General features: G+C 46.1%; 1 protein-coding gene across 2 annotated transcripts; it reads right to left on the reverse strand.

The window, feature by feature from the left end:
• Positions 1-1,577: 1,577 nt before the first annotated feature.
• On the reverse strand, positions 1,578-20,431 carry LOC131084651 (serum paraoxonase/arylesterase 2). 2 transcript variants are annotated; one of them, XR_009114578.1, is made up of 10 exons: positions 20,323-20,431; positions 16,171-16,241; positions 10,882-10,937; positions 10,153-10,318; positions 8,920-9,046; positions 7,900-8,100; positions 7,223-7,304; positions 6,582-6,710; positions 5,323-5,666; positions 1,578-2,508 (listed from the first exon to the last, which is right to left on the reverse strand). XR_009114578.1 is itself a non-coding variant. In XM_058026286.1 (9 exons), exons 1-9 carry the CDS (start codon positions 20,394-20,396, stop codon positions 5,508-5,510), a joined length of 1,065 nt encoding a protein of 354 aa, XP_057882269.1. In that variant the 5' UTR covers positions 20,397-20,431; the 3' UTR covers positions 4,986-5,507. The 2 variants fall into 2 exon arrangements, 1 of the variants encoding a protein (XP_057882269.1); XM_058026286.1 differs by lacking the exon at positions 1,578-2,508 and having other exon boundaries at positions 4,986-5,666.
• Between the last annotated feature and the right edge of the window lie 7,171 nt (positions 20,432-27,602).

The raw sequence follows: 27,602 nt of genomic DNA on the forward strand, positions 1-27,602 counted from the left end.
CAGGATGACAGTGAAATCCAAGGAGACTTGCCCACTCACTAGAGTGGAGTGTGGGTCGTCTGCAGATGGCACAGTCCCTTTTGTCAGCCTCCCTGTGGATTTTACTGGACTTTTTTCTGTACCTGTGGAACTGCTTTTTCAAAGCTATAATACATTAGTCATGACATTGAGCCCTCCAAACCCTCAATATAAAATGAGCTTTCTGTTGCTAACCAGCTGTACCAACTGGTACTTTCACTTTTGGCATTAAGTAATGATTTCAAAAATGCACATCTTACAGGAAGGTTTGGTGGCAGTGCCTTGGGCTGCCTGTTTCTTTGGGAAGTGTGGATGGTGTTGAGAACAAGCTGTTGGTGAAACCTGCTGAGTTATACAGGTCTCTTCCTCCAGAGAGGTGAGGAGGGCTCACAGCTCACGGGGTCAGATCCAGCCTGCGTAACCCGGGAGCTCCTGCTGGGTTTCCAACGGGAGCTTTGCCACTGCCACCACTGGAAGTGAGTCTGGGACCTGTGCAGAAGTGTCTGAAGGAAAGAGGGATCTCAGGGCACCAGACATAGGAGTAACCAGCCCCTTTGGAAGTGAAGAGTGCACAGTGAACATCTCTGACTCTATACTTTCCCATACACATTCACTCAGCAACTGCTTTCACATTTCCCAGTCACGTTGCAATGGTATCTCACTGGTCACTGACAAGTGTTAACACATATTGCTAGAAGACCAGGCAGCTAAAAGACTAAAATGCACTGTGCTTACTGTAAAAATTGGCTTCTTACATTGCTTCTTTTTATATGGTTAAAGAGATAGTTGTGCTTCAGATTTTTTTCCTTTTTCTGTTCTTTTTTTAAAGAGGTCAAATGTATATGAAATGCATGTTATCCTGAACTTTTTGTTTGTACATCTTGGTGTCTGATCACCTGCATGAAGGACACAGTAGTGCCATGTCTGAGCTTGTTCTCTTGTGCTTGGTTGATATGAACTTCTCTAGATTGTTGAGTTTTCCCCAGGATAACTTTGTTTAATATTTAGTTATTGGGAGACATCAAAAGAAAGCATCATGGTGGCCCTTTGTTTTCTTACAGTTGAAATACAAACAACAAAGCCTTGTGGTTTAAAGTTAATTTGTTAGTGTAAATAAATTTCTTGCCAATGAGTATTGTTGTTGTTAGACAACGAATGCAATAAAAAGAGAAATCCTGAATCTTTATTAGAATTTGTAATGAGTCCTCACTTTTCTGCCCTTTTCTTTGTCATTTCAGAAGAAATAGTAAATGGTGAGGATGACCAGACAGCTGCATGGGTCAGGCTGGGGGCCAGGGGAATATGTACCTTGCCCTGCTTGTTCTTCACTTCCTTCTGCTCAGCCAAAGATTATTTAATCCCAGTTCTTAGCCAAATTGGCATGATTCACAAGCCCCCAAGTGAGTCTCATTTACACTCTGTAACTATGTAGAAAGAAGTAAAAAAAAAAAAAAAAGGGAAAATTGGTTTTTTCTTCATATTAAGGTGAAATGTAGCGTGCAGCCTTTGCTGCAGGTTGATGTAAAAATAGGCTGCTTTCACATTGGTACTGGTCAATGTTTGTGTGTTTAAAAGATCTAGATTTATTTTGTTACATAAAAACATTTTACACTCAAGTGTAGATTATTTATAATGGGCATTGAATACATTCAAAGTACAGCAGTTCTTTTACTGAATATGTTTAATAAGTCTTCTATTTATTTGATTTTAGTAAAGCATTAAGTTAGGGAAAATCGAAGGGCACAGACTGTGCAATTTGTGTAGTCATTTCAGTGGATTTACATCTGGCAGAATCTAGGCCAAACACTGTGCACTTAATCTGTCTAACCCAGTTTATGTTTCCCAATGACTGAATCATAAATCTTACCTTCCACTAATACAGGCACCACCTGCAAGAAATAAAGAGAATCCTCAATCATAAAATTATTCTCTTAATTAAAATAGATATACTAAGATGCTCTGGGTCCACAACTGACATGTAAAATGTGTCTGCCCAGCAGCTCCCTGAGCCTGGAGCCATCTGTACATATGTCTTTCCTTTTGTGCAAGTTGTCTCACATAGCTCACAGCCGGGTTTCAGAAATGCCCAGAACTGCTCCAGTCTCTACAGCATGTTAAACATGATGGGTTATGCCCTCCTTGGGCTGGCAAGCCTGGATTTTCCATGTGCAGGTTACTTGGCAATTGGGAGGGCAGGCTTGAGCTGCATCTTGCACCCTGCTCTTTGTGCCCCGAGGCTGCCAGGGGAAGGAGCTGTGGCCCAGCCTGGCTCTTGCTGCACAGCCCCCGCTGGCTGGCTGGGTCCTGCCCTGCTCCAGCTCCCAGCTCTGCCCTGCAAGGCTGGGAAACCTGGGAGGAGGTTGGCAATGGGCTTCCTGCCCTCCTGGCCTCAGGGCAGGTGTCACTGTCAGGAACAGCAGGCAGCTGGGATGTCTCTCCTCTCAAACGCTGTGGGAAAAGGTAAGAGCCCTCACTGGCCCATGGTTCCATCTGTAGGCAGACCAACAGGAAAATCTTCAGTACAGAAGCAGTTTAGAACGGGAAAAAAAGCCAGTGATGAGTGAAGACAGTTTTGATTTTCTGAAAAGCCAAAACCAATAAAAAAATAGAAGTTTGACAAGATCCGACAACATGTAGATTTGCTCATTTGAAGATGTTTTAAGCAACAGTAAAATGTGAGAATAATGTTTTGGTGGGTTACTTTTGCACTGCAGAGGGAAGTGGCTGTTGCCCTTCTACAACCAGAGAGTAAATCCAGGACCTGCAGAGTGACTGATTGGCACTTCAGCTGTGTCACTGCCACTGATATGGGATGTAACTCTTTAGAACATAGCAGTTCAGAACAAAAAGTGGCACAATCCTAGAATAATCACTTTAGAATGCCAGTGCAGGCCACTGATGAGTGAATAGCCCAACCTCTCCTTGCTGTGAGAACTTCCTTCAGAGCAATTCTTTCAGCCTGGGCTCCAGGAATGACATCTGTTCTTCATAGCTGAAAATGGATTACAAGTTCCTGTCAGAAAGTACACCACTTAGGAGGGAAGCTGAAAGTGTCCTGCAGGGAGAGAGGTTGCTAAGGAAGGAGCAGGAAAGCCAGAGTTAAGTAATGCCAAAGTTCTGCAAAGGGATGAGACAAAAGCTGCCCTCATTCAGGGCTGGCTCTGCTCTGTAGAAGGGCTGCACGCCATGGACAGCAAAAGCCTCAGAACTGTGATCCAGACAGATGAGTCCTTGTCACCAAAGCTTCATGGGCAGGCAGTGAAGCCTGGGCAGGGCTCAAGTCCCCAGATCAACTGAGCATTTTGGAGAGGAGCTGCAAGCACAGTTTGTGCACAGACCTGCTAAGGGACAAAACAATCAGCTGTGTGATTTACTGGCACACAGCTGCCCCTCCAGCCATCGCTGAGCCCTGCAGCCGGTGCTGTTGGGGTACAAAACCCCACAAAGGGCAGGGACCACTGTTGGTACTGGGTGTGTGTGGGTGCTGGCCATGGCAGCAGAGGGAAGCTGCTGCCATTTGGAAGGCCCAGCAAGGACTGGCTGTTCTTCAGCCTCCCACAGCTCTTGTGCCCAGGGATGTGCCTTGCACCACGGTGGCTGTCAGTGGCCATGTGAGGCCTTGGGGTGAGGCAGAGGCTTTGTGGGAGGAGGGGATGTGGCAGGACCCACAGCCCAGTCGGCTGTGCAGAGGCCGAGGGGTGACACCATCCTTCCTGGGCAGCAACACAGCCCCAGCACTGGCTTCCTGCTCATTAGAGCCCAGGAAAGGAGCAGTTTCTCTTTCCCTACCACTGGGTGAAAGCCATTAGGCTCATTAGAAAGGAAAGGTGCAGGAGCCAAGAGGTGTCAGTACACACATTTGCTGCTCAGGGCCCTGCTCACCCAAACCTCAGCCTGCAGCACTGCCTCTTCCCAGCCAGAATGGCAGAGCACAGACAGAGGGTTTGCACACACTCCACATCCTATCTCAGTGTCTGGGCCACTACAGAGCAGGTTATTTGGTCTGTCTTAAAGGCAGAAGCACTCCTGTGTTTTCTGAACTCTCCATGTTCTGTTCAGACCAGAGGGGCTGTGGCTGGTGCTGGAGCAGAGGCAGGAGGAACAGCAAAACCAGCTTGGCAATCAGCACCCAGGGACTGGTTCCTTCTCCTCCCATGATTGCCCTTCAGGAGCAGTCTTTTTTCTGCACAGTGGTGGGAGAACTGCAGTGAGGAAAATCTACTGCACAGCTGAAGGATGCAGAGGGGCTTGTGGCCCTCTTGGGATGTCTGCCTGGTGGCAGCATTTGGAGGGGCTGCCAAGATGCTGGCAAGGGCCAGTGCAGGCAAGCCTAGCAGGAGAGATCCCACGTGTAACACAGAGCCTTCAGCTGAATGTCAGCAACTCTGACAAAACTGGAGAGCTGATCACAGCGGGGAACTCAGAAAGTGCAGCAGGAGCTGCTCTGAGGGTAAGGGCATCTACACTAATGCAAGGAGAGCTCACTCCATGAGCTCCAGCTTCAAAGGACACTGAGTTCAGTTCATTGCAAATGACTGCTACATCAGCCCAAAAACACTAGCTGAAGGAAACCTGGGGGGCTTCTGGCAGTGCAAAATGTCAGTAACTGATGCCAGGTAAACCTGAAGGGCTGCCTGGTGCACGGCAGTGCTGCAGGAATCAGCTCCACAGCAGCTGAAGTTAAACACAGAACATGTGTGACCATGGCTTGGGGGAGTCACTGCACAGTGCCCAGAAATGCTCCCTTTGTAGTGACAGACCGCAGTAACTGCTAATGCACTTCCTGCTGAAGGTGTGCAGGAGATGTTTCCCACTCTTTAAGAGAAAAAAAAGATTTTCTAAACTCCCTTAGAAAGACCCATTGAGAAACCTCTCCAAAGTGATGCCTTCCTCTTTTCTCATAGGATTAAAACAAATTTATGAAACGGAAGTAACACTGGGAAATGGCTTTAAGGGGGAAAAGGAAATGAATGAGACTGAAATGATATTTATTCTCCTTCCAGTTATTTTGGAAGCATTAGGGAAAGCCAACAGGAAGGTTTGGAAGAAAAACCCCTAGCACAGTCCCTGGGAAGGCCCAGGGGTCAGCGACAAGAATGCACACCACACTGGTAGTCAGCAATTCTCATTTACAAAATCAGTTTTCTCATGGGGGGAAAAAAACAACCAAACAACAATCCAGAAATCCAGCCAGCACATAGCTCAGTGTCTGACAGTTTAGTCATTTACAATCTGAAACTGAACTTCAATTCAGTGTTAACAACATGGGGTCCTCCCCATTACACAGATAAACTAATTTCTCACCTTCAATTCCATGTCCTTTACTATTGTGTAGAAGTCTTACTTTGGAGAGGAAGGCTAAAATACATTTCCATTACTGTAGTTAACCTTTATTGGAACAGTCTTGTTGTTAGCAGATCTAGCAGAACCTAAGCGCGTTCCCAAGGAATGAAATCCTTTCCACAGCAGCAGGCCTTGCCCGTGAGGAGCTATAGATGACAGAAGAGGGCTCTGTGGAAGACTGTGCCGATGAGCAGCTTTCCCTGGTGGGTGGATGCCACGGAGCTGCCCTGCAGCACGGAGCCGTTGTCAGCGTAGACGCGCGTCACCACGGGCTGCTCCGAGAGGATGCTCTGGATGCGCAGCACCTGCCGGGGCAGGGAGGTACAGCTGTGAAATGGTCACGGGTGAAAAGGCTCCAGGGAGAGGGGGAACATCAGCATGTTAGCTTAAACAGATCAGCTAGGATGACCAGCTGCTGATAATGGCAGCCATGTGATTCCTCTGAGAGGGCCTTTAGTGAAACACAGATTTATTTTTTTTTTTAATGTTGTTGTGCAACATCTGTAAGGAAGTCAGGTACTCATCCCCACCACTAGGAATGTGCACATTTTTTTTTTCCAGACTAAGAGTTAGTTCATATCTTCTTATTTTCATGTTTTTCCCAGACAGAGTAAGCAGCTGCCTAGTATCAGAAATCTATCGCTATTGAACATGGTCATTTTGAGAAGTGTCTTAGAGGGAGCTTCAGACAAGGCTGAAATCCAATGGACAGCAGCCAGCTGCTCTCGTAGCCACCATCACCCCAATGCCAGTACCTCACTGATTTCATAGAAAGAAGAATTACAGTGTTACCTACAGATGAACCACACTTGCACAAATTAATCATTCCTGTGGAAATGTTTCTGGTCACACTTTGCACTCAGTCAATTATGCTCAGTTTGGCAAAGAGGTGCTGGCTCAGTAATTAATGCAGCTCATCAGAATCTGTGTGCACATCCACAGCTGCACAGAAAGCAGCCTGAGGAGTCCAGAGTGACTGAGCTACTGGTTGGAAATTATTTAGTTGCTGCCCAAGGATCTGAATAGGTGTTTGTTAGTGAGTATATGCTGCTCAGGCTCTCACTTGAGAGCAGAAGCCAGCTTGGTCTTTGCTTTAACAAAGGCACTTTGTGCCAGGCACTTTCTATGAAATGCAGTTAAGTTATACCAGCATGATTTGAACAAAACAACTTTCCAGTACAGACACAGCCAAGAGACCAATGATGTCTCCCAAAAGGCACCTCAGATGCAGGAAGATTTTCAGGATCATAGTGGAACAGCTTCATCCCATTGGGATGACATCCTGTCCAGATGTCTCCAGTGTCAGGGTCAATAGACAAGTTATCGACCAGCGTGTCCAGCTGCAGTGTCTAGCCAACACAGAAAAAAACAAAAAATTAAATCTATCAGAATTCCTGGAAGGAAATTACAACATAACCAACAGACTTGTCTCATCTGACATAATTTAGATTGTTTTTTTTTAAATAAATACTTTTCCCCCCACTTCTGTCTGTCTTTTCCCCTGGTATGCATCCTCCCCACCCCTGTGCTATGAGGAACCTGCTTGCTGCTCTGGGCTTCCCCCATCAGCTCATCCACACCTACACCTCTGTGGATGCTTTCAGTGCTCTGACCCACACTGCCTGAGGCAGACTCCCACTACAGCTCCACAGCATACCCAAGGATTCCTCCCTGTTGTTGGTGGGAGGGTGGGAGATCAGAAGCTCTGTAATGGGGTGTGCAGACACCTCTGCAAACCCACAGCAGGAGCCACCCAAACCAGAACTTTACAGATGATCATGCTGAAATCTCAAGCATTCATCAAAACTATTCTGTCCAAAATCCACATTTGCCTCTTTTTTACAGAACAGCAGCACCTTACCTTCACGTGGGTTAAACTCCAGTTAGCATGTTTTTCCATGACATGGACATTGTGATCCAATATATCTGCAATATAGATGTACCTTCAAAAGGAAGAAAAGCACCTCAATATATGAGTAGACAGACACCAAAACTGGACCGTTCCTCCTGTGCAAGCCCACACACCAACAGACATTGCCAGCCAGCCACAGGGCACTGAAGCCAACCTGCTGAGGTGCCAGTGTAGCTTCACACTGTGCCAGTTTTCCATTATGACACTGAAATAAGCCTTGGAACCGGAAAATCACAATTTCAATATATTTTTTTTAAATCACCTGTCCACACCACAGGAGTGGTTGGTTCAGTCATGCAAGTGTAGGACTGTAGAGCACTCCCTGCTTGCAGAAACCCTGCCCCATTAATCCTTGCAGCAAGACACATAAACTCCTGTACCAGCTGGTTAAAATGCAGCAACTGTTGACCTTGCTGCCTATAAAGTACCACACAATGCAGCAAACACTGCTGCTAAACACTGAGACAAAACTTGTGTGCTGCAAACACTCTGCATCGCTTGTGCTGCACAGGCAGCACCTTGCCTTACATGAACCACTTCAGACACCTAAACACAGGTATACAAATGAAGATCTCCAGACACACCTCTGTGTGATAAAACAAAATCTAATGTAAGGAGAAACTTACTTTCTATCAGGTGAAATGTTAATTCCATTGGCTGAATAAAACCCAGATGCTACTTCTTTAACTTCTTTTGGACTGTAGTAAATGACATTTGACCAGGTTAAACCCAAGAACATTTCTAAGAACATCAAGAGGAACTCAGAGAAGTAGTGGTCATTGGTAGCATAGAAGCTGTCTGGTCCCATGGCTACTATGTCATTCACACTAAAAAACAAATGAAGAGAGAAATTAAAAAAAAATAATTAAATGAGAGGTATGAAGTACCATTTTAGGACTGCCCAGAATACAGTCAGGACATGGCCATCAATACCCATAAAGAGGCTGCAATTATAAATGTACTTCAAGTAGTCACCAAATTATTTAGATCCTTTTTACTTCTATTTTCTATGAGCCAGGACAGTGCAGTGCTGAAACCTGAAGAGGGCATAGGGCATCAGCTAGAGATCTGGCTACCTGTCTATAAGTACATGGAAATATTTTTTTTTATTATTAGTAATACTATTAGTAGTATTATTAGTATTATTTTCTTTTTCATTACATTCAAGTAGAAATCAGAGAACAGGTAGGTGTTGTGACAACCTAATCAATCTGGCTGTTTGTTTTACAATCATATTGCAGTAGGACAGATCAAAATATTTTTGTATTAAAAATAAGAAAAACAGAAAAAGCTAAATGTATGTTTATTTTTACAGTGTAGGATATCAAAAAAAAAAAAAATCTGGAGACTCATATCTGCAATGACCTGAGTGTGGGTTACATGAGCAAAAGAGAAATGGATGCCAAGCTAATTCACTGGCATCAATCACAGCAGCGCTTAAGACTAATTTAGTGATACAACTATTAAAAATCTAATTTAGAGAATAGATTGAAGAAACACTGCTTTTGATTACACAGATAAGAAGTAATCAGTAAGAGAAACAGGGATGCTGGTTAAAGAGAAAATATATTAACAATAGCCTAAAGCCAAAAATCGTCCTACATTGGATTTCACCAGTGCAGCCTGATCTGTATTTGAGTCAATACCTTGTCAGAAGGTCATGTCGAATGGTTTTCAGGTGCACAAGAGAATTGTCATCTTCTACAAATTTAAACAACTCTACAGTGCTCTTCTGGTGGGGATGGTTCACCACAAAGAGGTACACGGTGTCATCTTGAAAAAGAAACGGAAGCAGCTGAATTCTCTGCCACAGTCTGTGTGTGTGAGCAGCCCAGCCCTGAGGCAGCCTCCAGCACAGGGCACAGGCTGGGCTCGGGGCATTTGTCTCATGGCTCTGCAGAGGCACAGGGATGAGTACCCACATCCTGCAAGATGCTCTGCAACCACACCCAGACCTCCAGCTGCTTTCTCCCAGGCTGGCTCTACAGGAAACTGCTTTGTTAATAGTAGATTTTTTGCTATTTCTTCCAAGGAAGAAAGAAACCACCACCTCATCCTTATAGCTAAGCCACTGGGTTTTGCTATAATCTGTGAAACAGCCCCAGTCAGTTGGAAGAAGGGTTTGTGGCCAAGGCAGTTTGGGCTCTTGGGTTTGTCCACCACATCCCCGGCAGAGCGGAAGGAGCATCCCTCTCTGCATTCTGAGCAAGGCTGCTGCCCATCTGCCCAACCCTTCTGGCAGGACCCAAATTAGCCACCACTGATTTTTCCAACACCTTCCCTTAAAGGGTGACTGCATGGAGATGCAGGTCAAGCTGCAGCAATTGTTTTCTTTATACTAGCAGTTTTACCTGCTCTGCTAAAGCCCCCAGTGAAAGGGTAGGGAAAAAGATCCTTTATTGGTAGTCAGAGCCTGATGTAGGAGAACATGCCTTGGAGAAGAGAACCTGGCTTGGCCAAAGAGTAACAGGGGTTTTGGTAATTTACAGAGAGTTGATAATTTACTGTTTTGCCACAGAAGTTTCCATTCTGGGCACTACTAGGCAGTGAAGGATGTATCTCCTCAAAACACTTGAACCCAGCATGAAACAGACATAAATATAAAATCAATTTTCTGTGGTTTACAACCCTAAATTTTACCATGGTTTTTTTTTTTTCCCTTTAATATCCAGGGCATCCTTGTTTCAGACAGACTGAAATTATGTGCAAATGTGTTTCCTTTAGCAACTGACATTCAGAAAAGGGCAAAACAAAGGTAAAAAAACCCAAACCTTTTTGTCTGCCAGCAAGAACCACCATGGGGGTGCAGGGCAAGGCTGCAAAGGGATTCCTGATTGTGCTCTCTAGGCTGATATTGGCCACCATCTCGAGCTCTTTACCTCTGTCTATATAGGTGCTGATTCCATGAGGGTTGAACGATGCCAGATCAAACCCTCGGCTGATTCTCAGTTCCACTGCTCTGGGATTGTCTTCATTCAAATCCATCAAAAATATTTCACCTGGCTTATCCGGAGCAAAGCTCATCACTCCTGGATATTTCAAGCCCTGTAGAAACCAAGCATAAGAAAATAATTCCCAGATTAAAAGGTAAACAAGAGCATCACAGGGCTGAAAAAGCCAGGGCCTTGATCAGACTTGCAAGCACACATGAGGATGTCCCATGGCCAGCCACCATAATTGCAAAGAAAAGGTTGAAAACTTATCTCTTGAAGGCAAAAAAACAATCAGGAACAGCAAAACCAATATATAAAATTAGTTGGTTTTTTTTTTTTTTTTTTTTTTTTTTTAAGTTAGGGAATTAACACAGCTTCTTAACACGGCAGAGACATTTCAACATTTCAATAAAGTAGCATGAAAGAAAGCCAAGGTTACGTGGCCAGGTAAGTCACCTGTGGACAGGACACCTGTGTCAGAGGCAGCAACACCACCTCTGTGTCAAGCAGCACGCCTGCTGAGGGGGATGACAGCTAAGGCAACACAAGACTGGGCTGCTCTTTGGGAGCCAGTCAGACCTGTAGAAAAGAGCCCCTCGTGCTCCTTTCACCCATGGCTTCTGCAGGAAAGGAAGCAGGCAAGCCCCAGCGTGGGGAGGTGGCATGGGCACTTACAGAGCTGATGAAAGCCAGTCCATTGGGAAGTATATCAATGTCTTCTGAACCAGTTTCTGCAAAACAGAGACAAACAGGGGGTTTCAGGTGACATCAAGCATTTCCCATTGAAAAAATCTTATTTTAAGTACAATTCCAGCTCTCATGAATGACCCTTTCAGGCATGACTGCACACACGATGATGTTTGGTGGAAGTTTGGCCACTGCATTAAAAGTGGTAGCAGAAGACAGCACGTTGGGTTAGGAAATAGTACTGGGGTTCACCTCTTTTGGGGCCCAAGAGTGCCCCTGCAGTGGCCAGGCAGTCTCCTCCCCAGCTCCAGCTGCCCCCAGATGTTGTGGGGTGAATCACCAGGTGTGGGGTGAATCACCAGCTCCTGAGGATGTGTTCTGCAGCGACCAATTAGTGTGGGCACGGAGATTCCAGGGTAGGACCATACCCTGACTCAGGCCTCAGGCTCGCGTAAGGCAGCTGTGGGAATTGTGCACACTAATTCTCCTGATTGAGCTCAGACACTTCACAAAAATGGATTGCCAAATATTTAGTTAAAGCTCTCAAGTGACAGAGAACCTACTATATCTGTAACAGCTAAGGGTTTTCATAGCTAGACCTCACTTTCAACTACAGGTAATCGCTTCCAATAATGCCAGTTCCTGTAGCTCCTGTAATACTTTTCCCTTTTAAGAAAGGAAGATAAAATAAAAACTCTTTAGTAAGAACCATTGAGCAATTTTAGGCTTTCCTAAAGCACTCTCCAAAGAGCCTTTAGTCCAATGCTGAAGGCTGTTTGCCATCCCACATTTCCACCTCTTCCCCGAGAACCCTCCCCTCTTTTCTCCAAATCACCAGCAAAACCAGCATTCCCCACAAGTCATTTTCCAGATGATGAGGGAAACCACTCAGGAGCAGTTGCTTAGAGAAAACTCTTCTGCAGGTTTTCTTTATCAGAGCCATCAACACAAGGTTTTTCCACCCAGCTTGTCCCATATCCCACACCCCTTCTGCTTTGCCATAACCACGTGTGAGCCTGCATGGCTCATACAATCCCTTGCACCTCAGCACCTCTTCCCAAGGAAGCACCTGCACATTTGAGCTGGGTTTGCTGTTTGCTTTTGAGCAACTCCTATTTATCCAAGCACTGGTTTGCCTGGGTTGTAATTGATCCTGGGATCACTGGCAGCCTCTGTGGAGAGGAACCAGAACCCCAAATTCACCCATCCTGGAAAGTTCCTCCCCAGCTCAGCCCTGGGAAGATGCAGAGGCACAACTTCTCACTTCTGTCTAGGGCCAGCTGCTCCTCAGCCTCTGCAAGTTCCTGCTCCATCCCATGACAGCAATGAGCAGAGTATCCCTGCCTTCTGAAGAGCAAAATATCTGAAATGCATTTTGGGAGGAGTCAGCTGTTATCCCACCCTGGGTTTTGGTTCTGAATTTTGACTAACTCAAGCAGGAGACAACATCTGCACTCATGTGTCCAGAAACACTTAGAGCCTGTATTTACCAACTAAAGTTTTGAATTTGGGCTTTTTTTTTTTCCTTTTTTTTTTTTTTCTCAGCTGAGCTTACACTCTGGTTTGAGCCACAAACTCCTTTCCCTTGCCCCAGTCTCTCCAAGCCTGGGTTAATTTATAAAATGGGGTTAGTGGTAATTCTCCACTTCCCAGGACTGCTGCAAAGTTAACAGCATAATAAATGCTGAGAGGCTCAATTGCCATGGTGACATGAGCTGGACAGACAGCTTTTACTGGCAGCACACACTGGTGAGTGAATAAACAGAGATATAATCATTTATCGCTACTGAATCGGCGAGGCTGCCAAGCAGAAAGATGAGCAGGCTAATTGGGAGCAGATCATTAAAAACTTTCCAAGTTTCCAGTGGAAGGAACACACTGAGAGCCCTGCACCCAAGTGCTCCAAGAGAAACTGCCCAGCAAAGCACATTTTGAGCGCTCCATGGCCGGCTCCTGGAATGTGTGGGTGTCAGGAGGGCAGTGGAATGCTGACTCAGCACAGCCCTGCTGATCCAGCCCCGGGCAGGGATGCTCAGGGACTCTCTGCACGCCCTTCTGGGAGGGCTCTGTGCTGCTGCAGGTGCCCTGTGGGCCAGGAGAGTCAGGAGCTCACTCCTCAGGCATCACTTGTGTGCACTCTCCGTTGTTTAACCGTATCACTGAGCCCAGCTTGTCCATGGCATTATCTGAAGAGAGGTGGCATTTAAGAGAAATTAAAAGATAGTGTGAAAAACTGCTGCCTGCTCTAGAAATGTTTTTCTTTATTCTTTATTTGTTGTTCTTTATTTCATCTTAGTATGATGTATTCGGCAGGTGTATCTAACAAAAAAACCCATCTGGGTTTCATGACCAAAAGTGTGACACCGTTTTGCCCACATCCCACGAATTGTTCCAAGATGCAAGTATTTCTAGCAACTTCTGTAGTAGCTTCTTGAACTTTGGGAATTAGTACAGGAGATATAGTTAGTTTATTATAAACCAGTAACATGATAAGGCATCAATAAACCTCAGAAGCTGGTGTTTATTCTACAAATACAGCCTTTCCTACATATTTGAGAATGAGGCTCAGGACAAGCTGCAATTTTTGTTTGTTCAATGTTTGCATCTGTGCTTATATTGCACAATATTGGAAAAGCAGAATAGATAAAAGTCTTTAAAAAGATACAGAAAAGATGCAACTGTGCAGAAACAAAAAGGTCCACTAGAGAAATCTTCCATTTACTCTGTGTTTGCTTCCCTTACTATAAATCCATCACTTATATTTCACAGACTGTACCAGAGGTCTGCTCCTCCATGTACAGTGTGGATAGATTAAGATTACTTTGCTCAGATCCAGATGATCCTCCTCAGGGATCTATGTCACATTTAAGAGTTCAGGAGGACTGATTTAAACATTAAAATAAAGACAGAATGTTTATTCAGCTTTATCCTAGCGTTTTAAAGGAAAAAGGCCCAGGAGGCCAAGACATCCTAAGACAAAGTCACCCACACAAGCAACCTTACAGATCCAAGTACAGCAGAGCCCCATGTCTGAACAGTACTACCTAGGCAGAATTTAAGCTTTAGGGGTCCTTGGTCACCTTGAGTGATTTAAGACCCCTGGTCACAGCAAATGAGTTTTAGAAGACATTTGAGTGAACATGCCAACTTTTCAGTTTGCACAATCCTTTGTTACTTCTCCTTCTCCCACACTGGGCCTGCTAAACTAATTCTTGGCATTTTTATTTTTCTAATGAGGAGTAAACTGCACAGCAAAGGCAAGGCAAGGTGCAGTTCTCTGTGTGAAGGGGCAGCATGAGAGGAGCCAGCAAGAAGCAGAAATGAAGCTCTGTAAATGGATCCACTGCCTCTAAGCAGAGACAGGTTCTCAGAAATAACCTAATCTGCATGTAAATGTCAGGCACAAAAACCAAGACACTGTTCAGAAACGAAACACAACTCTATCTGTCTTTTCCAGGTTTCCTTCTTTCCTCAACAGAACAATCATGTTGCAAAAGAAGTCTTATAATGATTGCAATATTGATATGCCTAAAAAATTACTGAGAAATTATTTTATATTAATCACTGCCAAACAAGCATCATTCATAGTCTTGTATGAGTAAATTACAGCTTAATCTAGAAGACCTGGAAATTTTTTTCAATGCAATTTTTTCTGTATGTATTTTCGAGCACAGGAACTCTGCATATACACATTCATAGGAGCAATTTGACTTTATAAAGATGTTTGAATCCTGACACAAGGAAGAAACAAGATTTATGACATTAACTCACTGACTCAGAAAGCTCATAGGCAAGGTTGTAAAAGCTCATCCAATGATTTTTTACACATGAAAAATCTAGACAAATTTCAACATAATTTAAGCCATTTCCAAAAATACTAAGGAGGGGAAAATTCTTAGCCATCAAGCCTGCATTGAGGATTTTTGAGAGAATGGGAGACACAAAAAACCAATCCATTTCAAAGCTATCGATTTTATAAACTGGTTATCCTAAGTGGAGAGAAAAAAACCAAGACATAAATATTGCTGTGTGCTAAACACACTGCCCAAAGTACAAAGTCAACATTGGAGCCACTCTGTTAAACCTCTCTGCAAACCAGACTAGGATGACAAACACGACCTCTCGCTCTTTGGAACCCACAGCTGCATTGCACAACCGCGCCGAGCTCCCGGCACCACGGCACCAGGCAGCTCCCAAATATCCCAAAATGTGGCACTAAGGAGGGGCAGCCTGGCTGGCATTGAGCAGCCACTCCTTCCCCATGTGCCTATGGCCTTCCTCTAAGGCTTCCACCTGTGAAAAATGTGAATTTTATGACTGGCTTTTCACAAATATTAAAATTAATATTATATGTGTTGTGGTAGAAAGTAATGCTGTATTAATTCTCCTAAGTAGTGGGTTAAATATAGTTTTAGATTATAACAAAATGTTAAAATAGAAACTATGCTGTGTAGAATACTTTTTTTCTAAAGAAAGGACTTGCACTGGGATAGCAGTCACAGGACACCTAAATCTTTCAGAGAAAGAGAATTCATTGCTCCATTATCAGGAGAAACAAACTTCTTTCCGCCTCGCTTGGATAGGGATGATGCTGTTAGGAATATGAGGAAGAAGTTGATGATGACCAGACAGAATCCTATTTCGAATGGAATTTGTGCATCATCTATGAGGTGTATGAATATTCTACAGGCTACTGTTTTTAAGGGTTAATCCTTTGTTAATGGGTGTGCTTTTTCAGGCTGTTCTGCCCAGAAAAAGGTACCCGGACGTCCGTAACTCTTTGTTTCTCTTGTCTGATATTGTCCTAATTCAAATTATCCAAATTATTATTACTCTAATTGTATTACTATTTTTATAACCATTATATTACTATTAAACTTTTAAAATTTTAAAAACAAGTGACTGGATTTTCCACACACCCTTGCAGCATTTCCCATCTCCAAGGCGTAACCAGCTGACAGCCTCCTGTAGGTACCAGCCTGAAGAGCCAGCACACCCTCATCTGAAAGCCAAATCATTTTCTAAGTGACTTAGCAAAGAAGTGTTTGCAAGGTACTCAATTTTAAGAAAAGGAAAGAAACTTAATACCGACTTACACGCAGCTAATTTTTCAGTATTATTTTCTTCCTGCAGTTTCTCCCTATCTCCAAGTCCAAGCAGCAAATCAAAGTCAAATTAGCACTTTGTTTTTGGGATCAGGCTTGGAAGCTGGCTTCAAGAAGCCATTACAAAAGAGGCTGGACCAAAGCAGTGCACTCAGTTATTTGGAGCACGTACCGATGCCTTTAATGAGCCGGCAGTTCGGGAGGCTCACCGGGGCTACTTCCCGTGAAGCATTGAGTCTGCTCCTGCAAGAGGAAACAGCAGGGTTAAACAGCACACAGCCAGTTTGAAAACAGGTAACTTTCCTAGTTTTCAGCTTTATTGTCTGCCACATTGCAGCAACAAATCAGCCATAAAATACTGAATAAGCAAACTCCAGAACCAACAACAGCAACCGCTCCAAATCACTGCAATGGTTACACATGACCACGGATTAAGTGATTCTTCTACTGTGAGTAACTTCAGAAACTTTGTTTTGTGCATGAGCTCCAGCAACAAGCTTTCATGACCCACTGCAGCTCAGATGATAACATAACCACACTTTCTTCAGGTTTCAGACACCTAAATATAGAAGCACCCTGCAGTTAGGACCAACATTTCACATGAGGAGAGGGCAATCTTCTACTGCAGCCCACTGCCTATTTTTGGTGACCAGGCCACCAGCAGCTGCACTTTCTTCAGTTTTTGTCTACATTCAAAGGTTGCAAGGCAGGAGCACTCTTTCCCTTACAACAAGCAGGAGTTGGTAGTACAGTTTTCAGCAATTACCCTGTGCCCTCCTCTCCACTCCTGGTAATCACCCCAAGCATTATCCTTCATCAGTGCTTATTTCATTCATGAATGTGCATGAAATTCCACCTCCGGCTCATAGTTCACTGGAAAAACAGATACAGACAGGCAGACACAAGTTCATATTTCTCTGCTCCAAGTTGTTTGCAAATCTGCATGAGCACCACCTCACAACAACCAGGAGGTTTGATCATGCTGGTCTGCAGTGACACAAGAAAATATGTTGAATTTCTATGAATTCTAGTGTGCTATAATAATTTTTTTTTTCTGCCCAGAAGGAAGCATTTAACCTAACCTAGTAACTCTTCTGCATGACTATCATATGCATATGTCGAAGCTATTGCTGCAAACACAGGAAATTCTGAACGCAAAGATCCCATAGCAAAACCTTGCCATGTTTATGTTATGGTTTTAGGCATAAACATAAAGTAAACAGCAGTATCAGTCAGTGATATGAAAAATATGTGATACAGTTGAGCACTACGTGGTATGCCAGTCCTGCATTTTTTTAATCACTTAAATATGAATTGTAAATTGCTTCAATTTTGCATCACTGACACAGTTTGTTAATATAAGGCCAAAAAAAAATAAGAAAAAGAGTAAAAAAGTGCAGACAACTGCAAAGGAAAGGAGGCAAGTTAAACCCTCCCAAGCCCTCACTCCCAGCACAGGAGAACTGACAGATCACGATGCTGGCTGCCAGCTCACAAACAGCGCAGGAGGGATCTCCCCCTGCTGCCCCCTCACCCACCGGCATCCTGGCACTGCCAAACCCACCGAGCCCTCCAGGGTGGCTCAGGGGGATCCTGCCTGAGGCTGCACTGCTGCCTGCTTAGGGTTTTTCCCTTCCCTATTTTCAGCAGCCTTTCCCGGGCAGGCTGCAAGCCACCCGAGCCAAAAGCACAGCAGGAACTCAGCCAGCAGCCAGCAGGGGATGATGATATCCCGACAGCATTCCCAGGGAAACACTTCATGGGCTGGAATGAGAGTAATTCAAAAGGACACCAGTCACAAGCCTGCAGCACATATAGAGCTTTTCCAAAATGTGTCAGTTTATCTAGCTCAGACAGCCCCAGCCACGCAGCCAGATGGCCCAGATTACCAACTGGCCATACCAAGAACAGCCTGGAATATGGAGGACCTGCAATATGTGCTGGATGCAACTTCAAAGAAAGCAAGAGTTTTTGCCACTTGGTGCAAGTCCAGTGCATGGCACCTTTCCCCTCAGTTTCTCTTTCCAGTTTTGAGTCCTCCACCTGCTGCCCTACTTCATGGGACACAGACCACAGGCCTTCCCTTTCCTTCAGAAGGAACCCGTTCCATATTCAAAGACCTCTCTCTCTTTTAGTTTTCTTCATCTCTAGACTAACCAATCGTGAATCACTTGGGATTTGATTCTGGGGTTTTTTAACAAATTCAGAAGGAACTACAGAAAGTCTTTGCTGGATTCTTGCCCTCTGGGTAGGGGATGAATAAAAAAGACCCTTGGCAAGAGCGAACACCACCCACAGTTTCTCCTCTCAAGACTGCGTTAAATAACTTTTAGAGTACTTTGTGATCTGAAGTTGTGTGTTTCCAAACTTGGCAACTGTCTTAAGACTGCTGGTACATTGCAGTTTGCAGAAAACAGCACACAGGGAAAACCCACAGAGAGCTACAGAGACAGGGGGATCCTGCTTCTTCATGGAGATTCTCCTTTTACAGATTCCTAATGTTTAATTTGTTCATTCAGTTTGGAGGAGAGGTGGAGTCCTCTGCTCTTCACAGCACTTTGAAATGGCTCACCCCACTAAAGCCTGGGAGTATCTTCCAGTTCTGCTGTCCCAGTTTATGCAACTCCAGGACAGGAGGGCCCTGTTACCACTGTGTCTATCACCAGTAATACTCATGGTGGGTTTAAGGCAGCCATCATCCAGGCCAGACACCAGAGTCCAGACAGTAAAGCTCTCCTTCTGTAATTAGGTACAATTACTATCCACACAAAGTTCAATTAGCTGGATGTCATTGCTGAAATCAGGCATTTGGAGCATTGTGAATGTAAGCAAAATTATAATGACTTAGCCACCTTCCAATACAGTAATTCAGCATCACTTCTGTGACCTGAAAGGACCAGTGACACATTTGGGAGCTTTCAGGACGGAAGCTGCTGTGACACCAGTGTTCACATTCATACCTCATGGCATGAGGTGTGTGATAGGGAGCATGACAGGGCTGGGTATTTCAGCTCACAGCCAGTGAGGTCACAACTTAGGATCACCACAGCCTGGGCTCCATCACAGGAAACCTCATGTACATAGGGGCTACTGCTATCCAGAGGTCAGCTTTGGTAGAGCATAACCCAAGTGTCTGGCAAACTATTTGGAGTGACTGTTTGGCCAGTCGGCAGGAGATGAGGTAAATTCAGAGACAGCGCTTTTGGCACATCTCTGTTAATTGCAGGCTCTATAAAAACAGACGTACTACCCCCTGCCCCTGGGCACCTTCTTTGCTTGTCCCCCTTGCTCCCATCATCCTGGGGAGGATTTCACATGCACTCAGTGCAAAGGGCATTTCCGCTGCCCAAATGGTCCTGAAGTTAGTTCCTGCCGAAATCGGATGAAAAGGGCATCATGATGCCTATATCTTCTCTGGGAAAAAACGGCTCCCTTGATAATACTGACGGCAATGATGGACCCTTCCCTTCTGGCTGGCACTGCACGGGCAAGGACAGGTGTTCGCTACGCTGTACCCGAGTGCGGGAGCTGCGAGTCCTCCCGGCCGGAGGTGAAGGGAAGAGCCCGCCGCCGCCGCCCGGCTACAGACCCGCACTCGGGGTCTCAGCCCCGCACCCAGAGGGCTCAGCCCCGCACCAGGAAGGCTCAGCCCCGCAGCCGGGGAGCTTAGGCCCGCACCTGAAGGGCTCAGCCCCGCACCCGGAGGGCTCAGCCCCGCACCTGAAAGGCTCAGCCCCGCACCCAGAGGGCTCAGCCACGCACCCAGAGGGCTCAGCCCCGCAGCCGGAGGGCTCAGCCCCGCACCCGGGGAGGGCTCAGCCCCGCACCCGGAGGGCTCAGCCCCGCACCCGGGGAGGGCTCAGCCCCGCACCTGAAGGGCTCAGCCCCGCACCTGAAGGCCTCAGCCCCGCACCTGAAGGGCTCAGCCCCGCACCCCGGGGAGCTCAGCCCCGCACCCGGGGAGGGCTCAGCCCCGCACTCAGAGGGCTCAGCCCCGCACCCGGGGAGGGCTCAGCCCCGCACCCAGAGGGCTCAGCCCCGCACCCGGAGGGCTCAGCCCCGCACCCAGAGGGCTCAGCCCCGCACCCGGAGGGCTCAGCCCCGCACCCGGAGGGCTCAGCCCCGCACCTGAAGGGCTCAGCCCCGCACCCAGAGGACTCAGCCCCGCACCCGGGGTAGCTCAGCCCCGCACCCGGAGGGCTCAGCCCCGCACCCGGGGGAGCTCAGCCCCGCACTCGGAGGGCTCAGCCCCGCACCCGGAGAGTTCAGCCCCGTCTCGCCCCGCCGGCACCGGGACCCGCGGCTCTGATCCCCGCTCACCCACCGGAATGCCAGCAGCCGCTCGGCCACCAAGGCTGCCGCGATCCCGACGAGAGCCACCGCCAGCAGCTTCCCCATGGCCGCTCCCGGCTCGGCCGCGTCCCGTCCCGTCCCGTCCGCGCGGTCCCGTCCCGCCCCCGGGGCGCGGCGCTGCCTCCTCGCCCCCGCCCCGCCCGGCCGTGCCCGCTCCCGCTCCCGCTCCCGCTGCGCTGCCCCGCCTGACCCAGCTCGGGCCCGGGCAGCGGCTCTCGCAGGCTCCGTGCTACGGCTCCCCTGGGAAAGACAAGTGTATCAACTTCCAGCTCCGTTATAAACAATGAGTGCGTTGTACAAACATAATAGTAGTGTCAGACCAAGGCTGCGTGATGCGGAATGCTCGCTACTCCGTGTACACCTCTGCTGGGATGCACACACTAATATATAGGTGTACACTCACACCAGAGTTTCCCCACAAATGATGTTTCTTCCACTGCCACCCTCCCACCAACATCTTTCTCCTCTGCGCAGGAGAAGGGCTGCAGAACTCCAGGGTTCCTCCATTCTGCAATCTGCTTTTGCATCATCTTCAGTGTTGGCCTCCCTGTGCCTTCTTCTTTTCGGAGGAACACACTTGGCAGGGTAATGACCTCCCTCAGCAGTTTTCTTTCCCTTCCCAGCACAGTGAATGTCCTCACCTGCACACATTCCTTTGCACTTTTCGGAACGTCTGAGCAACCACTTTAAAAGGCTTTTCTGCTCTTCCTGGCCCTCGAGGCCAAGCTTCACATGCTTCACATGTAGTAGTACTTCAAGTAAAGTGCGTTAGGGAAGAGAAGGGACTCTAAAATACCTTTTCACCTCAGTTATGGAATACTCCTTTCCCCTTTTCTGGTCCTTGATTACATTGAAGTTATAGATAGATGAGGTTTTTTTTGGAGGAGTGCATGGGGTTGTTGTGACCCAACTGTAGGATCTGGCACTTGGCCCTTGTTGAACCTCATACCATGGGCTTCAGTCCATGGATCCAGCCTGTGCAGAGCCTTCCCACCCTCCAGCAGATCAACAGCTTGGTGTTGCCTCAAACTTTCTGAGGGTGTGCCAGATCTCCACATCCAGATAAATACATTAAACAGGAATAGCACAAATTCTGAGCCCCAGGGAACACCACTCATGGCTGGCCGCCAGCTGGGTTTAACTCCATGCACCACCACTCTCTGGGTGCAGCTGTCCAGACAGCTTTTTCACCCAGTGGACAATGCACCCATCCAAGCCATGAGCATTTTCTCCAGGAGAATTCAGTGTGAAATGATGTCAAAGGATTTGTAAAGTCTAGGTAGACACATCCACAGCCTTTCCCTCATCCACTGGGCAGGTCACCCTATCACAGGAGGAGACAGGTTGGTCAAGCAGGACCTGCCTTTCACAAGCCCATGGCCCTGGGAGCCTGTTCCTCTTGTCCTGTTCCATTTGATGGCACTCAAGATGATCTGCTCCGTGATCTTCCCTGGCACTGAAGTCAGGCTGGCAGGGCTGCATTACAATACCCCAGTTGTGCAAGCTCCCCACCTTGTTTCCATGATGGCAACTGTATCACAATTTTCCTGCTGCCTAATCAATTCCTGTTCCTTCTGTTTATTGCTCATTCTGCATGCACTGGCACGGATGCACTTCATTGGGGCTGTTGTCCCCACTGCCCCCTTGGGGGTGGAAGCCCTGAGTCTTGCATGACCATTTTCACACACCTGTGTGACTTCTGACACCTCCCTGACACCTGCATCTTTGCTGCCACGTGGATCTCCATCCATCCTCACCCCTGCCACCGAGGCAGCAGACTAAAGGAGCATGTTAGCACACCATCCACCAAACACTGATGTACTGCCTCCAGGCTTGTCTCTGTCAAGACTGGTTTTATCCCCTTCTCCCTTCAAATCTACTTTAAAGCTCTTCCAGTTTAAAGCCCTTCTAACTGGGCAAAGATCTTTGAGATCAGGCATATCCCGTCTGTCACATCAGATCTGCTGTCATGTAAATTGACCCATAACAAAAAAAAACGGATTCTGTTGTTTTTTGGTGTCAGGTTTCACACCAAGACCACTTTTCTAGCATAGTATTTTCCATTCATTTATTTACACTGCAGTCTAATTTGCAAAAGCACATACTGCTTTCTGTCCAGAACTCAGTTTTGAGACAAGAAGGGTGCAATTCATCTGATAAAATGCAGGGGAGATGGAAACATCAGAGCTGGTCATAAGATTGCAAGAGTGGCCATCCTGTGTCAGATCAAGGGTTCAGCTCAACAGTTAACAAAGGCAGTAAGCCTGAACTTAGGAAGAGTAAGGAAATGGGGGGCAAGCTGGATAGATCCCCCAAGTTTCTTTCCTAGCTCTTCATTATTTTTAGCTCAGCAGGATGAGCTTTACCTTTATAGTAACCCCTAATAGAGTTATCATTCCAGTACTTTCCTGTCATTCCTTTGAAGTGAGTTGTGCTTTTACCATACTTCTCACTGATGTCAAACCACCTAGACACCCTTTATGGTCACAGCAGGAAAACAGTTACTTTGAGACAGCAATTCATATAAAAGGTGACTAAAATAGCTCAATAAATCTTTCCTAGGATGTGGACATTGCTCTGCATTCATTGGAAAGGAGCCCACAGCGACTACTTCAAGTGCAGAAATCTGCTCTGTAGGTGCCTGAAGGCGGATGGAATGAATCTCCCTTGAAGTCTCTGCTTATCAAGTCCCCCTTGGCTGAAGGGAGGCTCTGGCTGCTCAGCAGGCTGCCTCCCCAGCACACGCCAGCCAGCCTGGGCTCTGCCCCCTGGCCCTGTCACATCCTCTCTGGGTGTCCCCCACCAGCACCCCCCGGCTGGCCAAGCGGCTGCAGCAGGGCTGGAAAACTCCTGATTGCTTCTCAGTCTGCTGCAAACCCTCTGTGGTCTTGGCTTTGGGGCAGCCAGGAGAGAGCTGGCGTGACCTCCTGCCACTCAGCATCATGACTAAGGCAGGAATGAGTTCTGTGCATGTAATCAGCTGGGGAGGGATCTGTACCAAGCCTGGTAGTGCAGGAAGTGAGCAGAGTAGGGAGACAAGAGAAGTCTTATGCTAATTTAGTCATTTAGACTCCTGCACAGTCAATGAAAGAAAAGAAACCCTCAGTAAACAAGTCCAAGGGTGGATTTACTCCATCTGGGAAAGCATGCATGAAGTAGGACAAGTAGCAGACTGTGGATGCTTAGGCTTGCTCTCTCCCAGCTGATGGAAAGGAGACTGCTTATTGAGAAAACAAAGGGGAGCTTTTAAATTACTGAAAGTAAAGGGAAATTTTTCTACTAAAAATGTTGGAATTCTTAAGTCTTGTAAAATAAAAGCCCTTTACATGTGCTTCTCTATCTTGTATCATCATCTTTTTAAACAGGTAAGATACAGGAGCTATGTAAACACATTTGGATTTCACAACTATTTCAAAATGCATCATTCTTGAGTCATTAATGAAACACAATATGTTTTGCCAAACAAACTTTTAGAAAGCCAAAACTCTCTTTTTTCCCAGATTTTACTCTCTCCTATAGTGATGTTAATCTGAAGTAAATCCACTGATATCTGCATCGCCAAAGTATTTACAGTGAATTTACACTAAAGATTAAAGGTCAGAATATGATTCTAGAGCACTTTCGGGGGGATAATCTGACTCAATACAAAAGCCTGCAATGCAGGTGTGATAATATTAAGTGGATCCTTCAGTTCATGGAGGGCACTGAGGGTCCCAAGCTCTGGAGGGCACTGGGGGCAGATCTGATTGACAGCTCCTGAGGAGTCGGGCAGTGCTCAGTGACCCCCACAAATACTGAATGAAATTGAGAAAAGGGCGTGTGGGTGTGAAGATAAAGAAGATGTTGCTGTAGCTTAACTGCAGAAACAAACAGAAGATGTCAACACAGTGTGGAAAGGTTCAAAGAGAGTCTAGTGAGGTCTTAAACTGAACTCACTGCTTTTGCTGAATTCAGATCTTAAAACTGGGTTAATGTAAAGGTCACATCCATCAGATTGCTGCTGACATGCAGGTGCTGAACCAGCTTCAAGTAAAAATAAAAACTGGCAGGCAAGAAAGATGTTTGCCACAAAACCAGGCAGAAATCACAAGCAAAGCCTGTGGTTTGCCAACTGAAAGATGAGGAAAAGCACTTCTAAAGCTGAAGATTGTGGGAATGACAAGATTCTCTACAAATGCTGTGGTCTAACACCACTTTAACCCTGTGAGCTGATCAAAGGGAAATTGCAGATGGCCTGCTCAAATATCTCAGCATTTTCTTAAACCTTGCATTCTTTAGCCCTGTTAAAAGCCACTTCTCAGCTCCCCATTCAAAAACTGGGAGCAGAGATTCCTACAGCATCTGGGCCATTGCCACAGAGCGAGGCAAAGTCCCTACTCACACCCTACCTCTGCACATAAATAGAGTGTCACCAACCAGCTAGAAAACAGGAGCTCATTACTATCACCTAATAAAGAGATTGGTACCTCAAGGCTTTCAAGAAGACAGGTGCATGGCACCTTTTACAATGAAAAAGGTGAAAACATTTCTGCAGTGACACCAAGGCATGTTGATTTTCTCAACTGCTGGGAAAAATGCCTGTCACAATGACATCAGCAGATTTATGGGTGAGGGTGTTGAAAAGGCTTTTGCAGAAACAGTCTGAACTTTTAGCCCTGTCCTTCTTCAAAGCCTGCAAAAGTCTGTACCTGGCCTTTGCAGAGCTGGGTGAAGGTGCCAGCCGTGAGCAGCCCAGAGGCATCTGCATGAATTTGGGGATCCAAATAAGTTTATGAGTATATTTTGGTCCTTTCATGATGATGTGAGGTAATGAAAAGGTTCTTAGTGATGACAAGATGTCAGAACGTGTCACTGTCAAAAACAGCCTCAAGCAAGTCTATGTCCTAGCCCAACTCTTGTTTACTGCCTTCATGCAGCAGTTTTTGTTGCTGCATTTGGAAGCAGTGGCAAAGCAAGCTGCTTTAATTATTTCATAGGTGGCAGAATTGCTGAACTGGAGAGATGCCAGGCTGAATTGACAGTCAGAGAGGTCCCCTCAGGCGATCTGCCCTTTGGTGCTGGCTGGGTGCTGGGTGTGCAGGATGGCACTGGTGGTTTTCACTGCACTGCCACAGTTTAGCCCTGTCACAAGCATAAAGAAAATAATGCTGGGGTTTTTTTCAGCCAGAAGCATGCTGAGCCAGTAGTGTGCCTTGGCAGTACAATCCTTCAGTCTTGCAGGTGACATTCTGCTATCGTGGCAGCAAGCTCTGATAATTCAGCTGAGGGAGAGGACCATGTGGCTTTTGAAAGATTAAAGCTGTGTATAAAAGCAAGGAGGCTCCTCACTTCAAAGACAAGTAAAGGAGAGCATGTTCCTCTCATTAACACTCCTCTGTACAGTAGGACTCTCAGGCAATACACAATTTCTCTGACTCTCAACCCACTCTATGTGCATTACTTTCATGCACTGGCAAATAAAAAAAACCAAAAAGTCAATGTCCTGAATGCTGAGATTTGATCCATTGTCAAATATTAACCACTGCCAAAGACTCTTGCACTCTTAGGTAACTGGTGTGAACACTGGTGCATGTATCACATATATGTGTTGCACACAGTTGTGTTTTGCGTGAGAAAGTGAAATACAATCCAGCATAACCATACAAAGATATAATGGAATCATAAGCTATTTAACTTTTCTTTTAAGCATGTACTATGAACAGATAATGTGAAAAGGAGTGTAGGCGCTAATCCAACATGTACTGAAATCCTTGAGGGCTGCTACATCATAGCCTCTTCTCTATAAACATGTGCCAAAGAGCAAAGAAGGTGGCCTTGGTAGCACCAGAGTCTTTTTAGCATCCAAAAACAACAGCCTGCACCCACACCTTCTTCACTCTGCTCCTGTGGAGGAGGTGGCACTGAGTGGCCAGGAGAGAACACGGGCTGTTACAGAGCACTGCCAGATGTAACATCTGTCTCACCAGACCAGATCTATCTCACTCTCAACCTCATGCAGCTCAAGAGCAGGCTGTACGTGAATCTCATGAGGCCCTGAGGTACCTTCTAGAAGAAGGTAGACTTTGTGTTTTCTGCCTAATATCATCACAAGGAAAGCAAAGTGGAGCTAGAGAGTACAGAGCATGGAGTACTGTACACCTGACACCCAGAAACAGTGAATTTCTCCTCATCTCCCTGGAGTGCCCTGGTGACTGCCCCCAGCAGCCCCCCAGCAGGTAGACAGCTTGAGTATGTGGTACCAAAACCACTGGAATTTGGCTGACAACAGCTTTTAGGAGACACTACACACATTTTTTCTGTGGTTCACATTTTGTTCTTACATGAGCGGAACTTTGAAATTTAAAAGCGAACAGCTGATTTCTATTGTATCATAAGAAAGCAGCAGTGATTAATTAATTTTAAACCCTTGATTAGCAGCTTTGAGAGAAGCTCAACATTTCTGATCAAAGTGTGGAGGTACACATAGTGCTTACCATGTTCTTATTTTTGACCACATTAATTTGACTTAAAAATACCAGCACCACGAACAAGAAATAAAGCCATGTACCTTCATCTTTCAGCAATCCTACATACAGTGGTCAGAAGGCTGCAGAGCACTTCAGTACCACCTGTTAAAACATTCTTGTGATCTATCTCAATATATATACATTCTGATTTTTAAAATTTCTACATCCATATAAATGGGTTTGGTGGTTGGGTTTGTTGGTTTTTTGGTGGTTGGGTTTGGGATTTTTTCCTATTAGCAGCCACAAAACTTGTTGAATTCATGTTTTCTTATAATGCAGTGGCACAAGTCTCCAATTCAATAAAATTGCACATAGCTGGAACTTCCAGCACTTTCCTTTAAAGCCTAGGTGGGGTTTCAGCTGTTGTGTAAAGTGTCTTCCCTGACACACCTAAGTGCTGTGCAAAGCTCAAAAGAAAGTACAGACAGAAGAGTCTGCTGGCCCCAGGCTGGCCCAGGGGCTTCTCTGCAGGTCAGAGGAATCCATGGAACCTGAGCATCACCAGAGAGCACAGGAAGAGAGACCTATTAACCCTGACATCCTCAGCTGGTCACAACTCCACTGCCTCTGGCTTGCAGCTTCCTTGAAGTTTTGTGCCAAGAGTCTATTTTGCTCTGAGTCCTAAAATGCCTAAAGTCTCTTGTGTTTTATGGAGCTGCCTCAGAGATTGGTCTCCAATTCCTACTCTTTTCCATCTCCTAGGAGTACACTGGGCACTTTTAGGGGCAGATGCCACTAGGTTGCC

This window comes from Melospiza georgiana, chromosome 1 (assembly GCF_028018845.1).
Source record: "Melospiza georgiana isolate bMelGeo1 chromosome 1, bMelGeo1.pri, whole genome shotgun sequence".
NCBI classification, from domain to species: Eukaryota; Metazoa; Chordata; class Aves; order Passeriformes; family Passerellidae; genus Melospiza; species Melospiza georgiana.

What these genes read in the sequence shown, in the direction of transcription:
- LOC131084651 (XM_058026286.1), bottom strand. Translation starts at nt 20,396, where the DNA reads ATGGGGAAGCTGCTGGCGGTGGCTCTCGTCGGGATCGCGGCAGCCTTG. An exon ending in GGAGTTTAACCCACGTGAAG is followed by an intron (nt 6,711 to 7,222) that starts GTAAGGTGCTGC and finishes TGTGTTGGCTAG; the next exon opens with ACACTGCAGCTGGACACGCT. An exon ending in AAAATCTTCCTGCATCTGAG is followed by an intron (nt 5,667 to 6,581) that starts GTGCCTTTTGGG and finishes CTGCCCCGGCAG; the next exon opens with GTGCTGCGCATCCAGAGCAT.